This window comes from Equus asinus, chromosome 25 (assembly GCF_041296235.1).
Source record: "Equus asinus isolate D_3611 breed Donkey chromosome 25, EquAss-T2T_v2, whole genome shotgun sequence".
Taxonomy (NCBI): domain Eukaryota; kingdom Metazoa; phylum Chordata; class Mammalia; order Perissodactyla; family Equidae; genus Equus; species Equus asinus.
Genome location: NC_091814.1, coordinates 13676040 through 13685562, shown reverse-complemented (window position 1 = coordinate 13685562; position 9523 = coordinate 13676040). Strand labels below are relative to the sequence as shown.

The following is a 9523-nucleotide window of genomic DNA, read 5'->3' as shown; positions in this document are numbered from 1 at the left end:
TCTGTGTCATTTCTGAGTTGTATTTTTGTGGGGGGGGTGGGTGAGGAGTGAACAGATGCCTCAGTGTCCAGGACACAAGAGACACCACACAGAACCAGGTGAAGCCTGCTTTCTCGCTGCCTGTCTCTGTCAGTGCCATCTTTTTCCTGAGACGGGCCTCCCCAGTTTTGACTCTCACCCCATCCCTGTCAAGTCCACATTGTCCAAGTCACATAAAAAGAGGAGCCTGAATGGGGATTAAACCACGAGCAGTTTTAATGGTCTGGTTTTTTTCCCTCCCGTTTCCCCCACTGTTGTTAGTAGTATTATTACTACAAGAATAAAGGATTCCTGAGAGCCTGTCTCCTCCTCTCCTCGGGCCCCCCTTGACAGGACTCGTCCCCAGCAACCCCCCCACGGATTCCTGGGGAAAAAAAAAGACAAGTGAAAGGCACTGCAGGGGTTGGGGGCTTGAGTGCCAGGGTGGGGTGTGGGGGTGTGCGAGGGCAGGGCCAGGCTCACAGTCTGTGCCTGCAGGGGTTGAGGAGAGTGTCCCTCACTGCCCCAGCAGGGGGCCCTCCTGGGCCTGTCTAGCAGGCCTAAGAAAGTCCCATTCTCCCACCCCTAGTCCCACACGAGGGTCTGCAGCAGGAGAAGAATTAGTGTTGGGCTCAGAAAGGAGGAATGGAGGGCCCACTCTACTAGGACCCAAGGAGCAAACCCAAAGGGGGGACTGCAAATAACTATAATCCTCAAAAGCTTTTCGTCTTCAGGGGTTAGGAGGAGAGGAGTTGAACAAAATGTGAATTACAATGAAACTCCCCAGTCCAGGGACCAGGCAGCAGCAGTGACCCAGGCTTCCGGGGAAGAGGGAGGGGTCAGGTCAGTCCAGGCCTGGGGCCTAGTTGTCTCCACTGCCCCCCTGCCGAGCCCTGATGAACGCCATGCCGTGTGTGCGGAAATGGGTCTTGAGGTTGAGAGGGCTGTCACAGCTCTTGCCGCAGACCTTACAGGTCAGTGGGCCTCCAGAAGCAGGCAGGGGTGAATCTCCACCCTCTGGATCAGACCTTGAGGGAGGCAGGGGCTCTTCCTCCCCATCCCCCAGGCGTAGGGTACTGGCATTACCCACACCCCGTTTCTTCTTGTGGCTGATGAAACGATGCCGGCTCAGGGAGCCAGGGGAGGCAAAGCACAAGCCACAGTCGAGGCACTGCTGGGCACCGCCATCCACCCTCAGCCCCACCACGAGGCTCTGCTCCGCTGAGCCACTGCTCCGGTAGCGCAGGGGAACTCCCGACCCAGGTCCGCCCCTGGGGGACTTGGCTGGAGGTGTTGTACTGTCAGGCTCCTCACTGCAAGAGTCAGAGGACTGGCGGCGTTTCCGTCCTGGCCCCTGGAGAAGAGAGTGAAGAAACTGGGCCTCACCATCACCCCCCACTGTCCCTGGCATCCCCTCCTAGCTTCCTGAGTCCAGGGTCTATAACCCTGCTGGTTCCCACTCCCACGGCCCTAACACAGTAGGCTGGGCCTCTGCCTACCTGGGCTCTGGCACCGGGGCCCCGAGCCAGGGCATTCCCCCGGCCAGGGGACTGGGCCCCGAGCGGCAAGCCGTGCCGAACCTGGACGTGTTTCTCCAGGATCAGGCGGCTGCTGAAGGTGCGTTTTCCCTCTGTGCAATACCTAGAGGGGGAGAGTGGGCGGGATGGGCACCAGGGGCACAGCCCAAAGACCAAGGCCCATGGCTCGAGAGGAGGGGGGTGACCAGAGCAGCTGGAGGCCTCAACCTTCAGTCCACTCAGACAAGAGGCGGGTGGGATGGTATTCTGGGGGACCAGAGAAGGGGCAGGGGGTCACCTGCTGGGCAGAAAGAGGAAGGGGGTGAGGGGAAAAGGGTTACCTGCATGGGTAAACTCGCTTGATACCCTCGTGATTGACCCTGACGTGGCGCCTCAGGCTGGGGGCGGAGCAGAAGGAACGCTCACACAGGCGACAGGGAAACTTTTTCACTGACTAGGAGAGCAGGAGGTGGGCAATCTCAGAGCCAGGCTCCAGGACCCCAGCCCCACTACCTCACAGGTCAATCCCAATGCTGCACCCCCAGCCTCCCTTGCTCCCCCCGGGGGGCCCACTCACCTTGCCATGCTCCTTCTTCATGTGAGCCACATACTCATCACGCTCAGGGAACCAGGAATGACAAAGGCCACAGGTCCAGCCTCCAGGGCCCCCACCCCCGCCCTTGATGCCTTTGCTCCCTAGTTCCCGCCGAGGCCGTTTGGTTGGGCGAGGGGGCTCAGGGGAGCTGGGTAGTTCTTCCTCTTCTGAGGTTGAAGAAGATTCTTCAGTAGGGGGAGCTGCTCCTCCCCGAGACACAGCCAGCTCCTCGGGCTCAGTCTTGGGGGTCAGAAGGGCACCCCCGGCCCCTTTCCCAGCAGTCTCCTCCCCCAAGCGCCCAGACTGATGGGTGTTCTGTGAGAGGGAGACAAAGGGGATGGCTGTTGTTGGGGAGGGCCTAGCTTTGCCAGAGTCCTCATTTCTCCCCTGCCCCCACTTCCTCAGGTTATGTGACCCTGGCCCCAGGTCGACAAAGCTCAGCACCCCACCTCTATCCCTTGACTCCTGTACCTTGAGATGTTCTAGCATGGTCCTTTTTTGGGCAAAAAGCAGAGGACAAGATGGGCACTTAAAGACGCTGACACGCTGGGGCAGCAAGTGCTGGTCAAAGTGTGAGGTGAGGAGGGGCTTGTGAGTGAAGACCGTGTCACACATGGCGCACTTGTAGATCATCCTGTGTGGGTGGAGAAGACAGTGCAGACACCCTGCCCCATCAAGGCCCAAACCCCCGCCCGCCCGCCCTCATGCTCTTTCCCCATGTCTCACTTGGCCTGCTGCGCGTGGAAGCTGGGATGCTGGGTGTAGAGGTGGGCGTGGGCGCTGGGCGCAGACTTGAAGGCCATGGGGCAGATGGGGCACTTGTGGAAAACCTCACAGTGTGACGTCTGGATGTGGGACTTGATGGAGTTCACACCCCCAAACACCACTGCACAGCTGGGGCACCTTTGGGGAGGAAGTGGAAGACGCTGTGATGAGGTGCAGGGCATCTCCATGTCCACTCTCCCACCTGACACTCATTCTCAGGGACTGGGTGGACTCCGAGAAGTTCATCAGTGAGGGAGCACAAGCAAGGCAGAGAAAGAAGGGAGCTGCAGAGACCCAACTCCCCAATGCAGGCCTGTTGAGGCAGAGCTGGAGCTCCAGAGGTGGCCCTGCTCTCCCCGCTCTCCGTGGGGAATGATGGAAAGGCAGGTACATCTCACGCTGCATTTGCCAACACACGAAGGCTGAAAGGTTCAGCAGGAGAGAGGGGGCTCTCCCTGAGAGGCCATCTAAAAGGCTGGTGCTGGGAGCCATGAGACCATGAAGTGCAGGGGGAAAGTGTCAAGATACCCTGGGGAGGAGAGGTGAGGCACCTGTATCCTACACGGCGAGAGAAATGCAGACAAGCCTCCCGGAGATGGGTCTGAAAATTGGCTTGCAGGAAGTTGCCCCCGCACTCAGGGCAGACGTGGGGAGGTCGGTTCTTATGCATGCGCTGGTGGGCACTGAAGCTGCAGCGATTGGGGAGCATCATGGGGCAGGTAGGGCACACCTGTCAAGGAGGTTGAAACAATGTAAGTCAGTGAGGAGTGGCCTGTCCCCCATTACTTCTCCTAACCAAGCCTGCAACATATTCCTAGATCTTATGCCCACTGCTTCTGGCTGTCCCCTTCCCAGGGAAGGGCTGTGAAAGGCAACTCACATTGCTAGTGGCCCCAGGGGCAGGGGGCCCAAGCTGCTGGAAGTGGGCAGCCATGCCAGCCTTGTCCCGGCACTGCTCCTTGCACTCCAGGCAGCGAAAGCACGTGTAAGCGGAGGTGGCAGGGGCAGCAGGCGGCTCGGTTGATAGTGGCAGCACAGGGGCCTCAGCAGCAACTGTAGTAATGGCGGAGGTGATGGCCCCGTCACCCTTGCCCAAGGCAGGCAAGATTGGAGGTCCGAGGGCAGGTGAGACAGCCAGCAGGGGCGTGATGTCCGGCTGCCCCACCATCTGATCCAGGGCTACAGGCCTCATGACCAGGTGCGAGCACTGCATGACGAGCCCCTTGTCCTTGTGCTCGCGGGCGTGCAGCAGCAGGCTGCACTTGTTGAAGAAGACCAGGCGGCGGGCGCAGTGGTTGCAGGTGACCTCGATGCGCATGCTCCGGCGGTCATAGTGCCGTGCCAGGCTCTTCTCCAAAGAGAAGGCATCCCCACACTCGAGGCAGCGGTAGCCTGTTGGAGGCAGGGCCAGCCCAGCCTCAGCCGGGGGACTCAGGTTTGGCCGGTAGGCAGGCAGCAGGTTCTTGCTATTGAGGATCTTGTTGAAGGCCTCCACCAGGCTGGACTGGGTCCGGGAGATCACGGTGCCACCCCCTGCACCTGGCCCGGTGGCTGGCTTGGAAGGCTGCACCATCACCACTGAGGCACCGTTCACCTTCTGCCCCCCTGTCCCCAGCCCTGCCCGCCCCTCAGCCTTGGGGAGGGCTTGGGGCACCAGGCCCAGCACATTCTTTGCCATTGTCTTAGGGCTGGTGGCAGTGCCCCCGGGCAGAACCACAGCTTTGCGGGCCACGCTGGCCGCCATCAGCATGGCAGTACTCGCATTCTGGATGGTGGCCACAGGCAGCACAGTGCCCTTTAGCCTCGTGCCATCACCTAGTTGGACGCTCACCACCTTTGGACCCTCAGGGGTCGGGGTTGCAGGAGACAGCTTCAGGAGGCTGGCCTCGGCCAGGAAGGCCCCCTCGGCCAAGGGGGCAGGGGGATCAGGGTCTGAGGGCACCCGGGTTACAGTCCTTGTGATATTCCCGCAGGACGTTTTAATGGTCTTGATCCGCACCTTGAGGGGCCTGGAGGAGCTGGAGGAGGCAGGGGAGTCATTGCTGTCCTCGTCTGCAGCCTCGGCTCCACTAGAGGGACTCTGGGGACTTCCTGGGGAAGACTTGTCCACTGGCCCCTCGTCCTCTTCTTCTTCCTTTAGGGGCTGACAGGTGGGCACTTTGGGGGAGGCAAGAGGGCTCTGGTGTGCTGGAGACTGCTTGAAGAAGGGCATCTCCGCAACCCGGGGAGGTGAGGTGCTGGCAGGCATGCCTGTGGCCTCAGGGCTACAGCCCGAGCCTAGCCGGGCTAGGCCCTGGGCATTAAGAGGGCTGCAGCTGCCCGGCTTCAAAGACCCCAGTGGAGGGGGTGAACCAGGCGGCAGCAGGGCTGGGCCATTCTCCCGGGTCAGCTCAAAGGGAGAGGGGAAAGGAGGTGGGGTCATGGCCCCTTCCCGAGGTGGGGAAGGCGCAGAGGGAGGCAGGGGATCGGGGTGTTCCCCTGGCTCAGGCCCAAAATGAGCAAAGAGGTCCAATGGAGCTTTGCTTTCCATGGCTTTTTCTTTCCAGGTACCCCCACTAGGAGGAGCTGGGGAGTGGGGTGTTCCTGGAAGGGATGGCTCAGGGCCCCCAAAACCATTTTGCAACAGACGAGGCCCCAGAGGCCCATCCTTAGTCACCCCCCCAGCCCGGGCCCCTTCCCCTCCTGAACTCCCAGCCAGGGACTCAGACTGCTCAGGACACACAGTGTTCTTGACAATGACGCTGACTGCTGAGATATCTGGCGGTGGCAGGCCATGGTCAGAGGCCTGGGCTGGAACCTCAGAGCCATCCCCAGCAGCGGCTACTGCTGCTTCTCCAGATTCGCCCCCTACACTGGGTTCTGGCTTCCCTGAACCTCCTGGCCCCTCATTTTCTTCTGGCCCCGAGTGGATGGCTTCATTCGCATCAATGTCGGGGATGTCAAAGGCAGCAAGAAGGTCGTCAAAATCAGGGGTCTTCATGTCCCCCATGGTGGCAGGTCCCAGACCTGATGAAAACAGGAAAAAGAGGGAGAAACTGAGACCTCTCGACCTCCTGCCTCAGGATCTCCAGATCTACCCCCTCTCAGAACCCACGTGCACTCTGACTTGGGTACACCTCTACCATACTAGAAATTACCTAAAGAGCTGTTGCTTGGTTTGCCAAACCGTAAAATTGAAAGGGAGGTACTGTGCACTCTCCAGGGAAGACATCAAGATCCAGAGAAAGAGGACGAAGAGAGATTGCTCAGAAATACAGATAAGACAGAAGAGTAATAGAGACCGAGGGAGTTGAGTGAGCATCTTGGTTGAAACCACCTCAGCCCCTCCTGTGCCCAACACAGAATCAATCAATACTACTAAAAGGAGGAGGATGTACACAATGGTCAGGTCTAAGGGCTCATTCATGGCAGCATGAGATCCATTCATATACTTCACGGATCTTCTAGGGGTCCACAGAGATCTGAAAAGCCATGTGTACAAAGGGGCAGTGACTCAAGCCAAGATGTAAGAAATGATTCTAATTCCAGCTTTATCAATGGCCTGCTGTATAAGCAAGTTACTCCACTGCCTTACTTCTCTTGTTTCAAAGAAGGGGTAGGTAATCCATATATCATAGGGTTATTCTAAGCATGATCTGAATTGTAAACGTGAGAATCAGAACCCAGACACGACTTATTATTACAGTTAGGACAAACAAGGACATGTCAGGTTAAGGAGGAACTGGGAAGGTGTAAGCACTGGAAAACTAGAGACAAGAGTTAGGGGTCATGTACAGTCAAGGCTGGGGCACTTGGGGTCATCACGGGCACCTGGAGATCTAGCTTAGTTAACAGGGAGAAGTGGACTCAGGGAAATTGCCCAAGAGACCAAGATGGAAAGAATAAGACACAGGAACAGAAAGAGACAAAGGGAAGAGACAGAGGGGAAAACCATGACAGCAGCCTGGGCACAAGGGCCCCAGCCCAGGCCTCTCCCGTCACAAACACCTGCTGCTCCCTCACCTCCCTTCCCCAGAGTGCCTCAGGCCTCCAGGGGCCCTCCCCCAGCCAACCCCTCCTCCTTCCCTCCCTCCCTCCCCATCTTGCTCTCTCAGGGCTAAAACTCCAGGGTACCAGCTTATCCAGCACAGCTGCCACAATAAGGAAAACCCAGGCCCCTCACCCCTGTCATTTCTGCTCTGAGCTCTTCATTCCAGTTTATCCCCCAACTCACACTCCTCACCCTTTTAATTCTCCCTTGGCAACAGGAGCCCAGGAAGTCTCGCCCAACCCCAACCTGGCCTAGTATAAAAAAAAAATCCCACAAGACTTACGTGGCACTAAACTAACAAGAAGGCCAGCCTAGAGCTTGCAGGGGACTCAGGTCTGTTCCCTACCAGCTTCTCGCTACAAGTGCTTCTCTATCTAGGAAAAAGCAACTGAAGAAGGCTCTGCCCTTACACATTCCCTGCCCAGGATGCAAGCCATTTCCCAAGGCCAGTTCTCACCTCTTTCCAGCCTTTAGCCTGTAACTGGAGATAGTCCCAGCAGGTGGCAGCTGGCATTGCTGGGACCAAGGTGGGGGTGGAGGGAGAGGGTACCAACTAGAGGAAGAAAGGGGAGTCCTCCCCTCATCCTCCCCCCCCTACTTAATTCTGCAGGCTCTGGGTTTAAACAAAGCCCTCCACTCCTTGCCTCTGCCTAATGGATCACTAGGGCCCTCCTCTGCCTGGCTCCCTCCAGACCTGGAGAGGCCTGAGCTACCTTCCACTCAGGCCTTCAGAAAAGTGGGCTGGCGGAGCACAGATCAGTGGGGACTATGAGAAAACATCTGCAAACTCGCCTCCCCCAAGCAACTCCCCCTTTGGCGTCCAAGTGACTTAGAGGTCATCCGATAGCCAGGAGCGGGCAGTCAACCAAGCAGCAGAGCTCAAGGCAGAAGAGGCTCCCCCCCGCCAGGCCCCCCCCCCCCGCCCCCCCCCCCGCGCGCCGCCCAGGCCTTTCTGCGGCTGCTGCGCCCTGTCTCTTGGGCTCCAGCCCTCCCTTTCCCTCTGTTCTTCCCCAAGCCGAAGGAAGGGGCTGAACAGGAAGAGGGTGAACTAGCCTAAGTCGGGCGGAGGCCCCACTGCCCTTTCCCTGGCCTGGGGCCTGCTGCGCAGAGAAGGGCGAGGGGCCGGCGGCCGGGGGCGATTAGGCTGCCGCCAAGCTGGGCAGCGGGCGGAATTAAGTCCCTGCCATCTGCCGAGGGCCGGCGCGGGGAGCACGTCCGGGACTGTGGGGAGGGGGCGGGGTGTACACAGGAACAGTCAGAGGGGAAACTGAGGCGCGCGACGCTTCTCTCGCTCCCACCGGCATGCGAAGGGAAGGGCTGGCCTCGGCCAGGCCAGGCCTTCGGGGAGCTGCCGCGCAGCCCCTCCGGGCCCAGGACTACGCGGGAGCGGGGGAGGCGCGTGGAAAGAGGAGTGGGGAGGGGACGGGCTCTGCGTGACTCGAAGCGGTCCAGCCAGGGGCCGTCCCAACTCCCACCTCCTCCCTGCCCTCCCCGCGCGGCGCAGCCTCCTCCTCGCGCGGACTCCCGGGCTCTCTCGAGACTGGGGAGTGAGCAGAAGGCGCGCGGCGGCCCGGGGCGCGAGCCCGAGTCCGGCCCGGGCCCGGACGCTGACCCGCGTCCAGTCGGGGTGCAGACTCCGCTCCGGCCTGGCCCAGTTCCCCCGCCCCCACCCCCGGACACGGACACCATTTTAGGTCGCGACATCCCGCAGTCTCCAGTCCCCGGCCGCGCTTCGGACGCCTCTTGGGCTGGGGGCGCCAGGACTTGGGGACTCCGACCCTCCCTCCACGTTACCCGGCTAGGGGCTGTGCTTTCAACAGGCGGGGAGTTTCGGCCATCCGCCCCAAGGGATGGAGATGGAGGCGGCGGTGGCGGCGGCGTCAGGGCCTCCCTAGAAGCTACCCCAGGGGGGCGGCGCGGAGAAGGGGGTAGTTGACCAAGTGGGGGAGGGGCAGGGGTATTTACCCGCCCCCCCAGGGGGCGGGGCCAAGGGCGGGTATTTACCCCCGGCACGCTTACTCGTTCCGCTCCTGGTGCAGGCTGAGACCCCGCGCTCTCTCCCCTGCTCCAGCCGCTGCCGCCGCCGCCACCGCCCTCCCCGCGCCGCCGCTACTTCCTGCTTCTCTGCCGTTCAGCCTCCCCCTCCCTCAGCTCCCTCCGCGTTCCCGGTCTGAGCTGCCCGCTTTCGCACTCGCCATTGGCCAATACCCCCGTCGTTCAGGACTGCGCCCCTCCCAGCCCCGCACTGGGTTGGCCTTAAGTACTGCCGCTCGCAACTAGCCCCGCACAGTCTTCCCAGCCTCATTGGGCAAGGAGCCTAGTCCTTCTGAAGATGCCTCTCCCCATTGGTTGCGCCAGGGCCCACTTGCCCCATTGGGGCTTCTCTAAAACGACTGGCCTCCGCCACTGTCGTTTAGAAAGAAGCCAATCTGGTTCCCTGCTTTCCTACTGGAGGCGGTGACTATCCCAGGTGCGTCTCCGCCCCCTCACCCCCTATTGGCCGTGATCCTTGAAGCCTGCAGTGCACTTATGCAAATTTAAAGAACTCTCAGCTTCTATTTGGTGAACACTTGCAGAAGCAGCTCACCGACTCTGAGT

At 60.2% G+C, this 9523-nt stretch overlaps 1 protein-coding gene across 6 annotated transcripts; it reads right to left on the bottom strand.

The window, feature by feature from the left end:
- Positions 1-231: 231 nt before the first annotated feature.
- Positions 232-9081, bottom strand: ZNF687 (zinc finger protein 687). 6 transcript variants are annotated; one of them, XM_070496903.1, is made up of 9 exons: positions 8945-9081; positions 3776-5901; positions 3447-3625; positions 2857-3033; positions 2602-2764; positions 2113-2445; positions 1877-1989; positions 1518-1659; positions 232-1372 (listed from the first exon to the last, which is right to left on the bottom strand). In XM_070496903.1, the coding sequence occupies exons 2-9, from the start codon at positions 5882-5884 to the stop codon at positions 881-883; spliced, it is 3708 nt and encodes a 1235-aa protein (XP_070353004.1). In that variant the 5' UTR covers positions 5885-5901; positions 8945-9081; the 3' UTR covers positions 232-880. The 6 variants fall into 6 exon arrangements, with proteins under 6 accessions (XP_070353004.1, XP_014720780.3, XP_070353005.1 ...); XM_014865294.3 differs by having other exon boundaries at positions 8930-9066; XM_070496904.1 differs by lacking the exon at positions 8945-9081 and adding an exon at positions 8720-8853.
- Positions 9082-9523: the final 442 nt, after the last annotated feature.

What these genes read in the sequence shown, in the direction of transcription:
- ZNF687 (XM_070496903.1), bottom strand. Translation starts at nt 5,884, where the DNA reads ATGGGGGACATGAAGACCCCTGATTTTGACGACCTTCTTGCTGCCTTT. An exon ending in TCTCGCCGTGTAGGATACAG is followed by an intron (nt 3,034 to 3,446) that starts GTGCCTCACCTC and finishes TCCTCCCCAAAG; the next exon opens with GTGCCCCAGCTGTGCAGTGG. An exon ending in AAGCGAGTTTACCCATGCAG is followed by an intron (nt 1,660 to 1,876) that starts GTAACCCTTTTC and finishes CTCCCCCTCTAG; the next exon opens with GTATTGCACAGAGGGAAAAC.